At 49.8% G+C, this 19,736-nt stretch overlaps 1 protein-coding gene across 3 annotated transcripts in view; it reads left to right on the top strand.

The window, feature by feature from the left end:
- LOC140393885 (tetraspanin-18B-like) overlaps window positions 1-19,736 on the top strand; it is a 243,541-nt gene that overhangs the window by 15,484 nt on the left and 208,321 nt on the right. Inside the window, exon 8 of one of the 3 annotated variants that reach the window (XM_072480463.1) lies at window positions 19,176-19,274. The exons of the other annotated variants lie outside the window; for them this stretch is intronic. Coding sequence (XP_072336564.1) covers window positions 19,176-19,274 — 99 coding nt within the window. The remainder of the gene's footprint in view (window positions 1-19,175; window positions 19,275-19,736) is intronic. 3 annotated transcript variants of the gene reach the window in all.

Raw genomic sequence — 19,736 nt, 5'->3', positions numbered from 1 at the left:
GCCGCTTGGCCCATCGGGGCCCAGAGAATTGCCGGGGGGGCCGCTGCCAAATGCCCCCGACCGGCGTGGTGGGAATCCCGCCCTGCCCGAAAAACGACTCTGGAGAATCCCACCCAGAATTTCTACAGTGCAGAAGGAGGCCATTTGGCCCATCGAGTCTGCACCGAACATCTGAAAGAAAACCCTACCTAGGCCCATTCCCCCTGCTATCCCTATAACCCCAACAAATCTGCACCCCATTGGACACTAAGGGACAATTTAGCATGACCAATCCACCTAACCTGCATATTTCTGGACAGTGGGGGGAAACTGGAGCACCCGGAGGAAGCCCACGCAGACACGGGGAGAAAGTGCAAACTCCACACAGGCAGTTACCCAAGACCAGAATTCAACCCGCGACCCTGGCGCTGTGAGGCAGCAGTGCTATCACTGTGCCACCATGTAACCGTACTCTCGACTCCCGAATTACCTGACTCCCTAGTGAGAAACCACGGTAGCATCATTTTGTACTCCTTTTTAAAAACATGAAGTTGGCGCTATAGCGTCCTAAGGTGAAGTGAGGAGGTGATAGTAATTTCCATTTTCCGGCATGCAACTCGAGGGCATCGGAGCTGCTTGGCTTGGTCAAGGAGCTGAAGCCTTCTAGGAAGGGGGCTGCCCCTGGGCCGGGGGTGAGGGGCTTTGTGTCTGCGATGCCTTCAAGTCATCTTTAAATATTGTGAAGACCCATAACAGGAGCATCCACAGCTGCAGCACATCTGTCCTACTGGACTCTTCCAGATCAGAGTCCTACTGTGGCTTCTCTCCTGAAAGCCAATTTCACTCCCTTTGACCTTTTTGCAGCCTCTAGCTTCACAGCTGAAGGCTGTTGCAATCAAACACTAAAGAGGTGAGCTTCAGCTCTGGGGATCCTCTCGTGACCAAAGGGTACGTGTGTGCATCAGAGGAGGGAACCTGATCATGGTCTCCCTAATGTTTCCAGCAGTGGTCTGGTTTCTAGGGGCCGGGGATGAGTGTGCAAAGCAAGGTTTGCCATCACAACTGGCTCACGGGGTGGCACTCTGAGAGAAGGCGGGACACGTAAGGGTGGTGGAGACTTGGGGATTTGAGTGTCCAGGGATGGAAGCCCTAACTGACTGTCGGTCTCTTTTCTTCTCCAATTCCTTCCAGATTGAAGGTTGTCTGCTGGTGTGGGTCTTGCGGAAGCTGCCCTTGCGTTGCTTGCGGCACCCGAGGCGGGCAGACGCCGGAGAAGGCAGCTGCGACAGCGCAGGCTGGGGACGGCATCCCGTGTGCCAGGGACAGCTACACACCCTGAAGACCCGGCCGCCCATCAGGCTGAGGAGGGACTCAGAAGGGGAGGCCAGCAATGACTGAAGGTGTACAGGCATCATTGGTCATTCAATGAGCTGACGGACACCATATGCCACAGGCGACTCCGTCTCAGGAGGCAGACAGTACGGCACCTGTACCATGTCCTCGCGGACTTCGCACCCCATGGAGGAGGAGGAAACCCACTCCCGGTGGCTGTATAGGTCACCGCAGCCCTCAATGTTTATTCCACCAGGTCATTCCAGGGCTCGAGTGGGGATCTGTGTTGGATTTCACAATTTACAGCCCACAGGTGCATCCGGGAGATCACGGATGCTCTGTATGCCCGGACTTTATCACCTTTGACCTGGATCAAGCCCACCAACATGCCCAGGCTGCACGATTTACTGCCAATGTCAGTATGGTCCTGGTCCAGGGAGCGATCGATGGCACGCATGCCGCCCTGCATGCACCGGGGCAGCAGGGAGTGCCCTGTATTAACAGGAAGGGATTCAATTCCCTGAATGTTCAGATCGTGTCCGCCCACTGCTCCGTATCATACACGTGTGTGCACGCTTCCCAGGGAGTGTGCATGACAGCTACATCCTGAGGCACTCCGAGATCCCCATTTCCTCGAGCACCATCCAGGATGACGAGTTGGCAGGAGGGGGACAAAGAATACCTGCTGAGGTCCTGGCTGATGACGCCGGTGCAGAGGCCTGAGACCGAGGCGGGGACCCGTTATAATGAGGCCCACGTTGCCACCTGTAATACCATTGAGCGGTGAATTGGACTGCTTAAAATGCGGTTCTGATGCCTGGACCGCACTGATGGTGCCCAGGGGTACATGCCTCAGAGGGTCTCCTGATTTGTAGCGGTCTGCTGTACCCTCCATAACCTGGCACAGCAGCAGGGCGACATGCTGGAGGAGGAGGAGGAGGAAGAGGAGGAGGGAGTGCTGGAAGACAAGCCCGAGGAGGAGCGGGAAGATTAATGACCGGAGGCGGCAAGGCTCCGACATGCCAGGAAGACCAATGAGGGCCTCATCGCCTCCAGATTCTCATAGGATGAGTTTGTGTCCGTCAGCTCAACCCCCCCCCCCCCCCCCCCACCATTCCCTTCCTTCCTTCCTTCCCCCCAATCTCCTCCTATCCCCAGCCCCTGTCAGCCCCCCCATCACACTGCCTCCTTCCCGACCACCCTGTTCCACTCTCCAAAGGTCTGTGTAACTTCACTCCAGGGTGATGGGCTTGTGTCAGCACTGTCAGCGGGTCAATATACAAGGCAAGAGAGTGATGATAACTCGCCGTGACGAAAGCTCTGGTGCTCCTCAGTTTCTCCAAATTCTGACTCTTGTCTCTCTGCTGACAATGCGCTCACACCCATCCTCTCCGAACAGGGTCTGCACGGGGCCTTTTGATCTTGGACCACTGTGCCCGGCTGGTGGGGGGAGCTGTGGACAACAGGGTGTAGGGGTGCAGTCAGGCCATTGTGAAGGTTAATGTGACAGAGACTTCACGTATAAATGGTGCTACATTTGTTAGTAGTGAATATTTTACATTTCCATTTCCCCTAGCTAAAGATAGTGAACCCTCCAGTGTCCACCTAGTGCTCCTCACTCCTCTCGATCTTTCATGGTCTACTGCTAAGTTTAGGTGTGTCCCCAGGATGCACATCAGACGTGGAGGCAGCCTGGTGCTTTCTGCACCCTGTGGCCTTTGATGCCCTTGATGGTCGTCCCCTGGAGGGCCTGGAGCTGGAAGGCCCCAGCCGACTTACCTGTGTCACAGATGTCATCTTGCCATCCTGTTCTGCCTGCTTCCCTTGAGATGCAGCGGTGTCAGGAGGGAGTGATTTGGAAGAACTGGAGACCGCCATTGTCTCTTTGGTGGCAGGCCCTGGGTTGGCCTTCAACAGATCCTCCTCCCTGACAGTCCCCAAAGGGCCTTGGAGGACTTTATGGGACAGAGGGGCAGCTGGAATGAGCTCTAGAGGCCTCTGAATCATGCCAGTCGTGGGGGCCCCATTATCTGCACCATGGTGTCGACAGCTTCAGTGATGTTCCTCAGTGACTGGGTCCTGCTCTGCAGTGCCTCTGCATTGTTTACCTGCATCTGGGACATGTCCCCCATCGACTGGGACATGATGTCAAGGCTCTCAGCCATGGTCGTCACAGACTGAGCCATACCTTTGAAACCAACACTGAAGATGCAGACGTCGTGCTCTAGGTTTTCTACCACGGTCACCATCCTAGAAGTGTTGGCCTCATTGCCATGCATTGTGCCTGAAGCATTTGGGACTCCTCCACTCGGCTTTCCAGTTGCTGGAATTTCGCTGACACCCTCTCCTGAATGTCACGGTTCTGGCCTATCATCTGCATCAGCTCATGGAGAATCTTGTTCAAGAGGCTCGGCATCTGACTGGGACCCAGCTGAGTCCTGGGATCCAGCAGACCTCTGATTTGGATATTCCTGCCTCCACCTGATGTGCATCAGAAACTGTTTGGTGCTCATCAGCTTTTGCCCCAAAAGCCTGTCCACCACTGTTGCCCACCGAGATGTGTGTCTCTGCAATGGTGGAATATGGGGGTAATAGCTGTGACGCCTCTATGGTGGTCTCCTTGGAGCTCTCCTCCAAGGTGGTCTTGTTGAATTCCAAATTTCTTTCTCCGTCAGTCTGGCCTCAATAAAAGTCGAGATGGATTTGCACGTAAAAAGAAGTTATTTTATTCAGCTTGCAAGCTACCTAGTCCACAGTGATACAGACAACATGTTGCTGTCTGCAGTCCCGGGAACTAAGTGAAGGTCCCAGACAAAGAGATCAGTACTCATACATTCAAATGGCATCAAGTTTCACATACTCGACACCCATAGGTCATCCTACGTCCCTCCTGACTTGTTTGATCTATTCTGATTGGCTCACTTCCAATCCCTTTCTCCGGCCCCTATCAATGCAGCATCACTCTCATAGACACACCTCTTCCTGCTTTTTCCATGCGGTCTCAAATCCCTTTGTCTCTATCTGCCAGAATCAAAGTGGCTTATTTCTACATTACATTAACTAATATCTCTAAAGTAACTATTTTATATCACATTCGTCATTCCCTCCTTTTATCATTCCATGATAACCGAACTATCCAATCCATAGCTACGGTTCCTCATCTAAAAAGATCCGTCGCTGCATTTCCAATTCCTGTCTTAGCCCCCCTTCATCTGCCTCACCCTCATGGATTTTAACAGTTAAATTTTTTTTTGCGGTGATTGGGGCGGTGATCTGATCCAGTGCACCCCGCATTCTACCCATCACACATTTAAGGATGGCCAGGCCCACAAAGATGCAGCCGATAGCTACCACTAGATACATGGCCATATTTATCAACCAGTCCTTCCATCCTCCAAATCCCCAGTTACCCCAAGAGCCAGGATCCTGCATCCCGTATGCGATCCATAAATTTAGTGATGTTAGCGGTCAAGTCCTGAACTCCCATGATACACTTGCCCTGTACTATGGCGCATACCCCACCCTCACGGGCCAGAAGATAGTCAAGAGCATACCAGTTCTGCATTGCAAACAACCGTAGCTGAGACAACTCCTTGGTTATTGCCCCGAGGGCTCCCAAGGTTTCATTTCCCAAGATGGTAAGGCCGAAAATAAAATAATTCCAATCACTGACAGCCAAGGAACCCCCCACACTACCCAGTGTCAATACGCTCAGAATGCCCCACCCGGCTGAGTGGCCCCGGTTGGGTGCAAGAACCTGAGGTTTTTTCCAGTTCTCGCAAAATTCAGCAGAGACTGCCCGGCGTGCTAACTGATTATGCAGGTTCCACGCTGAAGGGCAGGGGACTGTGGTAGGGACTAGAGTCCCAATAGAAATTTGGCGGGGAAATGGGGGTGACAAAACGTTGGTCGCTGTACCATTAAATAAAAAGTAGTATCCTTGTTCCGTGTGGAGGCTAGCATCACAATCAGCATATCGGTTGCGTAAGGACCCCCCAGTAGCCCAGTTTATCCAACTTTGAAATGCCCATTCGGGCTGCCCAGCAATGCGGAAAGCCCTAGTCCCAACAGTGATATGAGAGACATTCGCCCAGCCACAGAGGAGCTGGAGGCCGGCGTTCAATGGAACGCAAGTGGTGTTGTAACAAACACATTGGCCAGACGCCTGAGTGATATGGCACCTCCTGTCCGTACAGGTGGGAAACAGACATGTTATATTTGTGTCCACCTCTACCAGCAAACAGCCATATCCTTCACTGCTGAAGCAATTCTCGTACGACCGGGAATCCCTATTGGGAGTGAAGTGGCTAGGTATGTACGCCCTCCACCGTCGCAGCCTATCGTACTGTGAATGGGAATTATCCCAAGGAAGGGGAAGGCAAATAGCCGGTGGTGCTGAACCCGGATCGTAAGGAAGAGTGACCTGATCGGGCAGTGATTCGGAATGCTGACAATGAACCACCGTTTGGGGAGTGCCCCAAAGCGGTGAAACAGAAAATAACCTAGACACCGCTGCGGGGTTTGGGTAGCAGACAACCCGTCCCTGGCCATACAGACGGTGGTAAATCTGGTAGAAGAGATTCATACTACCCGGGTTTTCCTCAGTTTGGCCTTTAATTAACTTAAGTGTATCTCCCGGTAACCTACGTTCCAGCTGTACTTCCCTTCTCATACGCCCCGTCCTCTCTCTAGTCCCTTTCTCTTTCTCATAGCCTCTTCCTACACTCTTCTGACAGCCTGATTTTACCTTTATTGTACCACTCTTAACACATCCAAAATCAAATTTACATGTATTCCAAAAACAAGGCAATGTCCATATAATGTTCCCTTCCCGTCGCCGGGACCGGTGCAACTGCTTCATGACTCCTGCATTCTCCTTAACTTTGATGACCTTCCATGAGTCGATACCATGTCCTCGTATATGGGGGCAGCGAAGAACATCACCTTTACATAGGTGATGTATCCTTGTAGATTGGTTGGGGCTACACAGATACATAATATTCCCCTTTTCCATGTCCATCGCCAATAACACGCCAAGCGAAGTGAGGCCAAATATCAGACAGACAATGCGTAGCCACTCCATCATGCTCCAATGTCAAGGCCTGGAGTTGGGTCTGCAGACATCTGGAGAAGAGTGTAGGTGAATTGACGAACCCCTGTGGCAGTCGGGTCCAGGTATACTGCTGTCCATTGTAAGTGAAGGCAAACAAATATTGACTTTCAGTCGCAAGTGGGAGGGCAAAGAAGGCGTGCTGAAGGTCAATTACGGCGAAGACCCGGGCTTGAGCTGGAATTTGAGCCAGTATGTGGGCAGGGTTAGGGACGAGAGCATGTAACGGCTGTGCGATGGCATTAATTGAACGTAAATCCTGTACTAATCGGTACTGGTCTGGTTTGGCTGGTTTAGGCACAGCAAGTATGGGGGTGTTACATTCTGATTGGCAAGGGATCAAAATACCCTGTTTCAACAGTTCTTGAAATAATTTATCTATTGATGGAGCAGCTTGAGATTTCAGGGGGTATTGCCGAATGGAAGGTAGCTTTACATGATCCTTAATCATCACCTTGATAGGTGTAACATTTGTCTTTCCCACTTGTGATGGGTATTCCGCCCAGACCTGTGGATTGACATATTCCAACACATCATGTCCCCTGTGATGCTGCAGTCGAGTGTTAATCGTTTCAGGGACCTCAAAATATTTTATGGTAGTGCCGTCCGGCATGACTTGAAGTGCGTAGTCTGTTGGATCTGAATGATCCACTGCCCTCCTGACCATTCGCCCCATATCCCTGGCATGGTACTGGTCATGGAACTGATGTGTAATATGAGGGCTTACCGAAGCTGACTGTGGCCATAAATGTGGTGATATTGTAACAAAATCGGCTGTACGTTCTTTTCCCGTGACTGTGGCTGTAACCTTGACTGGCCATTCGGTCTCAAGTAATGGCCGGTATTTGTCCTCCAACTCCCTGTTTCGTCCAGTTCTGTCATAGGCCAGGGTAACGTGATGCAGTGACTGTTCAACGTCTAACGTCCACCACTGGGGGGTGATAGAAATATAGCACTGTTGTCTCATCCTCCATGATGTAACCGTTACCCCCTCATCTCCGCATTCTAGCTGTAGCTGGAAGATACACAGTAAATCTCGGGCCAACAAGTTACAGTCCAATCCAGTAGTCACTACAAACTGATGCTCTGCAGACTTATTCTCGTAAGTGACTGTCACAGGTTCAGAAATAGGATACTCACACACCTGTCCTTGGAACCCTGACAATTGCTGTGTGTGGTCGGATAATGGTAATTTAAGTGCTGATTGCACAGAAGACATAGCTGCCCCGATGTCGATTACAAATGAGTGATGTTGATCTCCTATCTGCAGAGAGATAATAGGTTCCCTGTCCGATTGGAGAGTCCTTATGGCTAAATTAGCTAGTCAATCCTGTGTTGGGAAAGAGTTTTCCTGGGAGAAGTCAGTGTATCTCATCTGTCCTCCCCTTGGTGGGTACCCTCTCCTTTGGGTCGGATAATCTCCTTCTACTGCCTGTCTTTTAAAGGGGCATTCCTGTTGCCAGTGATCTACATGGCCGCAATTAAAACATGCATTGCTCCCTCTATTTCTGCCCCGTCCTCTTCTTCCAGTAGACCAATGGCCCCTCAGAGGGGGCTGCGGTTGTAGAGCTGTTGATTCGTTTGGTGGGCCATAAAAATGGGGTGAGGGTCCCTTTGGGTGGGTTTGGTATCCTCCTCTTCGCTGATCCACCCACCCAAAGTCACTATATTGGGGCTCCTGCTGGTAAACTACCATTTCTACCGCTTGTTGGGGTCGCAGATCATCCTTTTTCATTACATACTCAGTCTTAACCTTTGTAACTGAGCCTCCTTCTTGGCCTACACCCTCCTTCCAGTAAAATCTGACTGCCCTTGCCATCTGGGAAGGGTCGTTCTCTGTCCAATTCATGTTATTACATTTCACAGCAGTAACCACAGAAGGTGGTAGGCAATGCATTAACATAGCACAGTATTGAGGGGAATTCTGACCATTTTGATACAGCAAATCGCCTGACTGCCCCCGGTAGATTTCATTAAAACGCTCCAGAAATTCCTCTGGCTCTTCAGTCTTCTTAGGTTTTAGGTCTAAGATAACAGAAAGATTTATGGGCCTTTGAAATGTGCTATTCAACGCATTCAAGATCTGTGTCCTTCTATCGTCGTCTAACGCATAGGCCTGCTGGAGTGCGGCATGACTAGCATAATTCAGGTGGTTAAGATAATTGCGGTACTCTGCTGGGGTTAAAATCTGCTGGACTAGGGCCCAGAGGTCCCTTGAATCAGCTTGATAAATTGAGATGGTAGTTCTCAAGGAATCCACGAAGGCAGCAGGAGATTTTTTTCTATCTGGGATTGTAGCCATAATAGCCATCATCTCACTGGGTGTCCATGGGAAGTAAACGTCTATCGTGGGGTTTGCTCCCGCAGTCACTGGGTCGGGGTTTCGCATCTTCCTAATCGGTAACTGTCTCCGAATGTCACCAGGGGGCACTCTAGCTATTTCCCCTGGTTGTTCCAAGACTTCAACGTCTCTCCCTGTCACTAAGGGGAGTTCTTTCTCTTCAAAAGAAGTTGTTTCAGCTTCCTTTGTTCCCGAATCTCGTGGTTTCTCCTTAGTTTGGGGAGACTTAGGTGATATGCTTAATTGTTTCTGGTGAGCGTCAAGCCCCTCTCTCGCTGTCCGAGATCTTGTCCTAGAGCTAACTGGGCTTGTGGGACAGAGTTCCTTTTGCTCTTCCGGTTGTGAAGTTGGTAAATCAGGACACACACTATCACCCAAAAGGGCTTGAGTTTCTGGCATATTTGAAATCTGGTGAGCAATGACTGGGTATATATTATTGTACTCTGGTGGTTCTGGAATGAGCGCAGACCATGCTATGGGTGCAGACGGAACTTTTACTGACTTTTCCAAATTATTGAATTTTTCTTCTTCTGTCAATTCAAGGCCAGCCATTGAACTACGTAGCTCGTCTCTTGTGTGACCCGGGTCCTTCCTGTCTCTATTTGCTCTTTTTTTAAATGCACTTTCCTTTTTCAAGATCTGTAATGTTTTTAGGTTACCCTGTTCACTAATTGGAATCCCCATTTTAAGGGCATTATCCTGCCAGCTGGACAACATAATCTTATCTTTTTCCTCTTGACAATATTGCCTCCATAATCCAATTAATTCTTTAGCTTTCATACCTTGATTTTTTCTCCAAATTTGTCCCTGGATTTTCTTAACCATTTCTAGGTCTTTGTTTCCCCCTAGTGGCCATTCATCTCCCATTTTAGTTCTTAACTGTGCTGACAATTTTCTAAAATCCTTCGCTTTGTCCGGATACTTATCACATAATATTTGCAGTGGCATGCCTGGATCATTTGTGCTATCCAAGGAATTTCCCATAATCTCAACTAGTCCTCGGAACTGCATTTTTTCGCCACTACAGTCCAAAGAGAAAATTTTAGCTTAATCAACTATATTTTTAACACACACACATATAGAGGTGAACCATTTTCAATTTCAAATGTTACATCGACCTCTCATAACGTAACCCAACCGAATTAACTCACAAATAAAGTTGAACCATTTATATTTTAAATGTCACATCAACAATACAGCCTACCCCAGCCGAATTAACTCACAAATGAAGTTGAACCATTTATATTTTAAATGTCACATCAACAATACAGCCTACCCCAGCCGAATTAACTCTATGAAATCCCATCAATTAAAATGCTAATCCCCAGACTGACCTGTGATTTCGTCGAGGCGGTCTTTCTGTGCCAACCGCGAGTGACGAGACTAATCAGACGATAAGAAGAGGGGAACAATCAATGTGCGGTCGTTTTCCAGTTCTACATTGAGGGCCCTTTGTTCCCCATCCTCCTGTTCATAATCAGTCTAATTTTGATTTCGCAGTTGGATCAGGATCGCCCTGAGAAATCCCGGTTTTCGGCACCAAATGTTGAATTCCAAATTTCTTTCTCCGTCAGTCTGGCCTCAATAAAAGTCAAGATGGATTTGCACGTAAAAAGAATTTATTTTATTCAGCTTGCAAGCTACCTAGTCCACAGTGATACAGACAACATGTTGCTGTCTGCAGTCCCGGGAACTAAGTGAAGGTTCCAGACAAAGAGATCAGTACTCATACATTCAAATGGCATCAAGTTTCACATACTCGACACCCATAGGTCATCCTATGTCCCTCCTGACTTGTTTGATCTATTCTGATTGGCTCACTTCCAATCCCTTTCTCCGGCCCCTATCAATGCAGCATCACTCTCATAGACACACCTCTTCCTGCTTTTTCCATGCGGTCTCAAATCCCTTTGTCTCTATCTGCCAGAATCAAAGTGGCTTATTTCTACATTACATTAACTAATATCTCTAAAGTAACTATTTTATATCACATTCGTCAGTCTCTTGGGTGGTGGGGGACGGGGGAAATGACTCCGGATGGCCTGGTCCCCATCAGATGGAGATCCTGGACATGTGGTCAGTGAGAAGGAAGGATCATTTTGCCTGACATGAACAACTCACTTGACACAGGTCATCTGGATGAAGGGGCAATGGATTCACACCTCTGTGGCACAGGCCAACCTCGCTGTAGGTTACTGCTCTCTCCTTGATTAACCCTGCGATTTCCAGAACCCGTTCCTCATAGGGGAGTGAGGACTTAGCTTTCTGGCATCTTGCCCCCACTGCCGTTTCCCACTTATTATGGCCTATCTCATCCTGCGGGAACAAAGAGAAGGCATTGTGAGCCGCATGCTTGATGGATCGGGGGGTCTATAGCAGGTGGTCTTTGTGGGCACTGCACCTAGACATGAAGGGGTTGCGCTGGTGGGAGCCAGGGGGTGCTGAGGAACAAGCATATAGATCGAATGTGGGGAGGGTCCGAGGTGTCAGCCAGTGATCTGGGGGTTTGGGAAATTGATGGGTGGCAGGTGGAAGTGATGCCAGGAGAGAGGTGTTAACTTATCCCTGCAGCTTGGTGGAAGTTATTGGTCTTCTTCAAACATTGGATGCCAGGCCTTCTGGTCATGCTGCCCACACTAACAGCCACTGCCACTGCCTCCCAGGCAGCATTAGTGACCCCACTGCTGTTCCTCCGACCCCCTCAGGTGGACAGGATGCCCTGCCTCTCATCCACACCTTTGAGAAACCTGGTCAGGTCGGCATCACCAAAGCGATGAGCAGGTCTACGCGCTGCCATGCTTATGTATTGACTGGGAATGAGTGGTGAGAGAGCGCTCGAAAGCAGCTTCCCCTTGTTACTGGCAAGAAGCTGGGGCGCGAATTTGGTGAATCAGATGAGGAATTCAGTCATGGCGAGAATCTCATGGTGCTCATTTTTGGCACTAAGTGCCATTGAATACGGGCAGTGATCTCGCCAATGCAGCTGCCAAGATACACCCTGCCAAACGCTTCCAAACTGGCACTTTGAAATGTTTCCGTTAAATCATGCCCAATACTTATTTGCTGGAGAAGATAGAAGGCACCAATCACTCACAAGGGATTGGGTAAACATGTTGTGGGTTAATTTATTAAGACAAGGGCACATGAGAACATTTATACATATATATAAAGTTTGAAGATGTCGGAGTTATGTGCTTCTTTTCCTTAACCAATTAAACTAAATCAACAAACTGGGGGATAAATTAAAAATGCAGTTCCTTAAAGAGATATTGCATCAAAGTAAACATAATCTCAAAAGAAACTTAAAACATCAAATCAAAATGTCATTAAAGGGGCCGGTAATGCTCCCCAGTCCCCATGTGCCCTCCAGGCACGGAAGGCCTGTGTGTGTGTGTGTGTGTGCTCTGCTCAAAGCTAAAGTGAAACTAAAACTGGATCACAGGACACATTTTCCTTCTGGTATTGTCATGCTGATATCTCTTGAAGGCATATTGCAACACTTCCAGGGGAGATGAACCATCCGTGCCCCCTGCTCCCCCACTTCCCCCTCCTTCTAAACTGCAGCTCATATTACTACTAGCAATTTGGGCTTCTGCAACAGTCTCATAGAGATACAGGAGAGCGGCTGGTGTTTGTGGAACTGCAAGAAGAGTTTGAGCCTTCAGGAGAAGATGGGAGAAAAAATGATTGATGCAACTACCAAATTAATAGCTCAAAGCATGAAATAGAAAATGTCCCTGCAACTCAAATTGATGTGCCTGAGTTTTAGCCAGTAGTAAGCTGTGATATTGACTTGCACTATTTAAAGGGGATTAAAATAAAACCTATCTGCCCTATATTTTAGTGGGTCTTCCTGTCAGCAGTTCACTTTTCAAGGAGGGGAAGTACAAACATATGGAGGTAGGTCAACAGTGTGAAATAGGGACTTCCGGGTGCGGCGATGACCAGCTAAGTCGCACATTTCGGCAGCTCCCGGTGGAACGGGCTTTTGGGCTCTTGATAGGAGCCCCAACGGCAATTTTAACGGCAAAAAACACTGTGCGGTAATCCAGAAGGGAATCCCCCCTGGACACGGATGGAAAAAAGAGAAGAAAGTGGCCGGATTGCGGTGGATCCTCTAGAGCAGCAGCCAGGAAGGCAGGCACAAAGCAAGATGGCGTCGGAAGGAGGCAGTTTAATATGGGGCCCTGACCAACAAGAGTTCCTGCGGCGTTGCGTGGAAGAACTCAAAAAGGAGATGAAGAAGGAGCTGTTGGCCCCGATATTACAAGCGATTGAGGGCTAAAGGAGGAGCAAAAGACCCAGGAACAGGAGCTTCGGGTCGTGAAGGCAAAGGCTGCTGAGAATGAGGGCGACATACAGGGCCTGGTGGTGAAAACGGAGATGCACGAGGCACAACACAAAAGGTGTGTGGAAAGGCTGGAGGTGCTGGAGAATAATGCGAGGAGGAAGAATTTAAGGATTCTTGGTCTTCCCGAAGGTGTAGAAGGGGCGGACGTCGGGGCATATGTGAGCACGATGCTGCACTCGTTAATGGGATCGGAGGCCCCGACGGGTCCGCTGGAGGTGGAGGGAGCCTATCGAGTTATGGCGCGAAGACCGAGGGCTGGAGAAATTCCTCAAGCCATAGTGGTAAGATTTCTCCGATATAAGGACAGAGATGGTCCTCAGATGGGCAAAGAAAACTCGGAGCAGTAGGTGGGAGAACGCGGTGATCCGCGTATATCAAGATTGGAGTGTGGAGGTGGCGAGAAGGAGGGCAAGCTTTAACCGGGCCAAGGCGGTGCTGCACAAACGGAAGATTAAATTTGGAATGCTGCAACCGGCAAGACTGTGGGTCACACATCAAGGGAAACACCACTACTTCGAAACGGCAGATGAGGCGTGGACATTTATTGTCGAGGAGAAACTGGAGTGAGCGGGCCAGAAAAAGAACGTTTGGGACAAAGTGGGGGGGGGGTGAATATGTGGGATGAAGGGGGGGAAAAGAGGGAAGAGATGACTTCCCAAGTTGTTAATCCTGCGACCCTGTAACTTTTCTCTCTTCCCCATGTCGTGGGGGAGGGGGGGAGGGAGGATGAGGAGCTGAGGGCGCCGGCCATTGGGGGTGGGGCCAAAAGGGAAGCGCAGGCTTTGTTCCCGCGCTATGGTAATCACGGCGGGAACAGGGAAGCAGGAAGGAGGGGGCCTCGCACAGTGCGAGCCGAGGTCACGAGGGGAAGCCGAGGTCGGCCAGAGTTTGCTGACTTCTGGGAGCAACATGGGGGGTGCAATTATGCTAGCTTGGGATCTAGCGGGGAGGGGGGTTAACTGGGTTGCTGCTGCTGGGGAGAAGGGGGAGCTGGTATGGGGGGGCGGTCGGGGCGGGGGGGCGCCGCTTGGGGGAGATACGGCTACGTGGGAACCGGGTGAGGAGCTGGATTGAAAAAGGAGATGGCTAGTCGTCAAGGCGGGGGGGGGGGGGGGGTAAAGAGCCCCCCAACCCGGTGGATCACGTGGAATGTGAGAGGGCTGAACGGGCCGATTAAGAGGGCACGGGTACTCGCACACCTAAAGAAACTTAAGGCAGATGTGGTTATGCTTCAGGAGACGCATCTGAAGCTGATAGACCAGGTCAGACTACGCAAAGGATGGGTGGGGCAGGTGTTTCATTCGGGGCTAGACTCAAAAAATAGGGGGGTGGCCATACTAGTGGGGAAGCGGGTAATGTTTGAGGCAAAGACTATAGTGGCGGATAGTGGGGGCAGATACGTGATGGTGAGTGGCAAATTGCAAGGGGAGGCGGTGGTATTAGTGAACGTGTATGCCCCGAACTGGGATGATGCCAACTTTATGAGGCGTATGTTAGGACGAATCCCGGACCTAGAAGTGGGGAAGTTGGTAATGGGTGGAGATTTTAATACGGTGCTGGACCCAGGGCTGGACAGATCGAGGTCCAGGACCGGAAGGAGGCCGGCTGCCGCTAGGGTGCTTAAGGACTTTATGGAGCAGATGGGAGGAGTAGACCCCTGGAGATTTAGTAGACCTAGGAGTAAGGAGTTTTCGTTTTTCTCCTATGTCCACAAAGTTTATTCAGGAATAGATTTTTTTGTTTTGGGAAGGGCACTGATCCCAAAGGTGACGGGGACGGAGTACACAGCTATAGCCATTTCGGATCATGCTCCACATTGGGTGGACCTGGAGATAGGGGAAGAAAAACAACAGCGTCCACCCTGGAGAATGGACATGGGATTATTGGCAGATGAGGGTGTGTGTTTAAGGGTGAGGGGGTGTATTGAAAGGTACTTGGAACTCAATGATAATGGGGAGGTCCAGGTGGGAGTGGTCTGGGAGGCGCTGAAGGCAGTGGTTAGAGGGGAGCTGATATCTATTAGGGCACATAAAGGAAAGCAGGAGGGTAGGGAAAGGGAGCGGTTGTTGAAAGAACTTCTGAGGGTGGACAGACAATATGCGGAGGCACCGGAGGAGGGACTGTACAGGGAAAGGCAAAGGCTACATGTAGAATTTGACTTGTTGACTACGGGTAATGCAGAGGCACAATGGAGGAAGGCACAGGGTGTACAGTACGAATACGGGGAGAAGGCGAGCAGGTTGCTGGCCCACCAACTGAGGAAAAGGGGAGCAGCGAGGGAGATAGGGGGCTGAGAGATGAGGAGGGAGAGACGGAGCGGGGAGCGGAGAGAGTGAATGGAGTGTTCAAGGCATTTTACGAAAGATTATATGAAGCTCAGCCCCCGGATGGGAAGGAGAGAATGATGTGCTTTCTGGATCAGCTGGAATTTCCTAAGGTGGAGGAGCAGGAGAGGGTGGGACTGGGAGCACAGATTGAGACGGAGGAAGTAGTGAAAGGGATTGGGAGCATGCAGGCGGGGAAGGCCCCGGGACCAGACGGATTCCCAGTTGAATTCTATAGGAAATATATGGACTTGCTGGCCCCGCTACTGATGAGAACCTTTAATGAGGCGAGGGAAAGGGGGCAGCTGCCCCCGACTATGTCAGAGGCAACGATATCGCTCCTCCTAAAGAAGGAAAAAGACCCGCTGCAATGCGGGTCCTACAGGCCCATTTCCCTCCTGAATGTGGACGCTAAGATTCTGGCCAAGGTAATGGCAATGAGGATAGAGGATTGTGTCCCGGGGGTGGTTCATGAGGACCAAACTGGGTTTGTGAAGGGGAGACAGCTGAATACAAATATACGGAGGCTGCTAGGGGTAATGATGATGCCCCCACCAGAGGGGGAAGCGGAGATAGTGGTGGCGATGGATGCCGAGAAAGCATTTGATAGAGTGGAGTGGGATTATTTGTGGGAGGTGCTGAGGAGATTTGACTTTGGGGATGGGTATATCAGGTGGGTACAGTTGCTGTATAGGGCCCCGATGGCGAGCGTGGTCACGAATGGACGGGGGTCTGACTATTTTCGGCTCCATAGAGGGACGAGGCAGGGATGTCCTCTGTCCCCGTTATTGTTTGCACTGGCGATTGAACCCCTGGCCATAGCATTGAGGGGTTCCAGGAAGTGGAGGGGAGTACTCAGGGGGGGAGAAGAACACCAGGTATCTCTGTATGCGGATGATTTGTTGCTATATGTGGCGGACCCGGCGGAGGGGATGCCAGAGATAATGTGGATACTTGGGGAGTTTGGGGATTTTTCAGGGTATAAACTGAACATGGGGAAAAGTGAGTTGTTTGTGGTGCATCCAGGGGAGCAGAGCAGAGAGATAGAGGATTTACCGTTGAGGAAGGTAACAAGGGACTTCCGGTATTTGGGGATCCAGATAGCCAAGAATTGGGGTACATTACACAGGCTTAATTTAACGCGGTTGGTGGAACAGATGGAGGAGGACTTTAAGAGATGGGACATGGTGTCCCTGTCATTGGCAGGGAGGGTGCAGACGGTTAAAATGGTGGTCCTCCCGAGATTCCTTTTTGTGTTCAGTGCCTCCCGGTGGTGGTCACGAAGGCTTTTTTCAAAAGAATCGAGAAGAGTATTATGAGTTTTGTGTGGGCTGGGAAGACCCCGAGAGTGAGGAGGGGATTCTTGCAGCGTAGTAGGGACGGGGTGGGGGCTGGCCCTCCCGAGCCTAAGTGAGTACGACTGGGCCGCCAATGTTTCAATGGTGTGTAAGTGGATGGGAGAAGGGGAGGGAGCGGCGTGGAAGAGATTGGAGAGGGCGTCCTGCAGGGGGACTAGCCTACAAGCAATGGTGACGGCACCGTTGCCGTTCTCACCAAAGAAATACACCACAAGCCCGATGGTGGTGACTACATTGAAAATTTGGGGGCAGTGGAGACGGCATAGGGGAAGGACGGGAGCTTCGGTGCGGTCCCCGATAAGAAACAATCATAGGTTCGTTCCGGGGAGAACGGATGGGGGATTTGGAGCATGGCAAAGAGCTGGGGTAGTACAACTGAGAGATCTGTTTGTAGATGGGACGTTTGCGAGTCTGGGAGCGCTGACAGAAAAATATGGGTTGCCCCAAGGGAATGCATTTCGGTACATGCAATTGAGGGCTTTTGCGAGGCAACAGGTGAGGGAATTCCCGCAGCTCCCGACGCAGGAGGTGCAGGATAGAGTGATCTCAGAGACATGGGTGGGGGATGGTAAGGTGTCGGACATATACAGGGAAATGAGGGACGAGGGGGAGATCATGGTAGATGAGCTGAAAGGGAAATGGGAAGAAGAACTGGGGGAGGAGATTGAGGAGGGGCTGTGGGCTGATGCCGTACGTAGGGTAAACTCATCGTCCTCGTGTGCCAGGCTAAGCCTGATACAATTTAAGGTGTTACACAGGACGCATATGACTGGAGCACGGCTTAGTAAATTTTTGGGGGTAGAGGATAGGTGTGCGAGATGCTCGAGATGCCCAGCGAATCACACCCACATGTTCTGGTCATGCCCGGCACTACAGGGGTTCTGGGTGGGGGTGGCAAAGGTGCTTTCGAAGGTGGTGGGGGTCCGGGTCGAACCAAGCTGGGGGTTGGCTATATTTGGGGTTGCAGAAGAGCCGGGAGTGCAGGAGGCGAGAGAGGTAGTAGCCCGGCGCAGGATATTGTTAATGTGGAAGGAAGCCAAGCCCCCGGGTGTGGAGACCTGGATAAACGACATGGCAGGGTTTATAAAGTTAGAACGGATTAAGTTCGTGTTGAGGGGTTCGGCTCAGGGGTTCACCAGGCGGTGGCAACCGTTCGTCGATTACCTCACAGAAAGATAGAGGGAATGGAGAAGAAGTAGACAACAGCAGCAACCCAAGGGGGAGGGTGGGGGGGTTGTTATAGGTAATTGTATATTGGATTGTTGGATTGTATTTTTGGAGAGTATTTATTTTGGATAAGGCAGTTGCCATTCAGTTTTGTTTTTGTTTTTGTTTATATATTATTTATTTATTTGTTTAAAACTGGCCACTGTTATTTATATTGCTTTATTGTTGTGTAAAAGAAACACTACGTACTGTTATGTTTGGCCAAAAATCTTGAATAAAATATATATATTTTTTAAAAAAACTTCTTTGGGGAAAATTAACCATCAGCAGAGGAGGGGGAGAGGGGGCTGAGGGTTAGCTTAGTTTAGAGTAGGGGGTTAGTAAAGGTGGGATCTGTAAGGGAGGACGACGGCTTTTGCGCTATGTTTATAAATTGTTTATTTTGTTGTTCTTGTAAAACCATAAATACCTCAATAAAATGTTTAGATTAAAAAAAAACAGTGTGAAATAGGAGATGCTGGATCTGCGGATCTTTGTCCATTCATGGAAAGTAGAATCAAGAGATATTTAGTAGCAGCTGATCTGAGATCATCCACTAGAATTCAGAAGAATAAGAGGCGAGCTTGTTGAGACATATAGGATTCTCGGGGAGCTTGACAGAGTGGATGCTGAGAGGTTGTTTCCCCTTGTGGAAGTGTCTAGGACCAGAGGGCATACTCTCAGAGTAAGGGCTCACCCATTGAAGACAGAAACGACGAGGAATTTTTCCTCTGAGGGTAGTGAATCTGTGGAATTCTTTAATGCAGAGGGCTGTAGATGTTGGGTCATTAAATATGTTCAAGGCTGAGATGGACAGATTTTAATCAGTAAAGGGATCAAGGGTTATGGGGATAAGGTGGGAAAATGGAGTTGAGGATTATCATATCAGATCAGTCATGATCTCATTGAATGGCAGATTTGATGGGCCGAATGGCCTACTTATGCTCCTACGTCTTATGGTCGGTCTTATTTAGCACTAGCAAAACCATCAGCACATTTAAAATGCCAGAATCAAATTACCGTATGGAAAGAGGAAAATGGAAGGAAAAGCATACAAATCAAAATATAGTAATCACTGGGAAATTTATTGTTATCAATTCAGTTATCAGTTCATTCATAACTGCATCAGATTGAGTTGTTGCCATTTCCCTCTTTATGTCCTGTTATGCACCAGAAACTCTACGTCCATTTTTCACTCTGGAAAGAAATGTGTCGAAAATGTTTAATATCGCAGAAGAGGCGGGACGCAGAGGACATAAATCATAAATTTAAGGTAGTTGGCATCAGAACCAGAGGGGAAATGAGGGGTGGGGTTTTTCCGTGCAACTTGCGTTTCCGTGGTGGCAGAGGGCAGCTCACCATTGGCCGGATCTTCTGGTTCCGCTGTTGTCAATGGGGTTTCCCGTTGAATGCACCCTTCGCCGCCACAATTCCCATGGCAGGGTTGGGCCGTTGGCGGTACCGGAGGATTCCGTTGGCGCAAAGGGCCGAAGAATCCTACAGGGCGTTGCAACCTGGACTCCATTGTCTGGAAGGGTGGTGGAAGCTGATTTCAGAAGGCAATTGAATAAATGTTTGAATAAATGTTTGAAGGGAAAAAGAAGTTGCAAGGGAAAAGGGGAAAGGTCAGGTGAGTGGAAGTAATTGAATAGCCTTTTCAAAGAGCTGGCACATGCACGATGGACTGAATGGCCTTGCTTCTGAATTACATCATTCTACGATTCAGACCAAACTT

The sequence above is a fragment of the Scyliorhinus torazame genome, chromosome 17 (genome assembly GCF_047496885.1).
Source record: "Scyliorhinus torazame isolate Kashiwa2021f chromosome 17, sScyTor2.1, whole genome shotgun sequence".
Classification (NCBI taxonomy): domain Eukaryota; kingdom Metazoa; phylum Chordata; class Chondrichthyes; order Carcharhiniformes; family Scyliorhinidae; genus Scyliorhinus; species Scyliorhinus torazame.
This window is presented reverse-complemented; position numbering and strand designations above follow the sequence as displayed.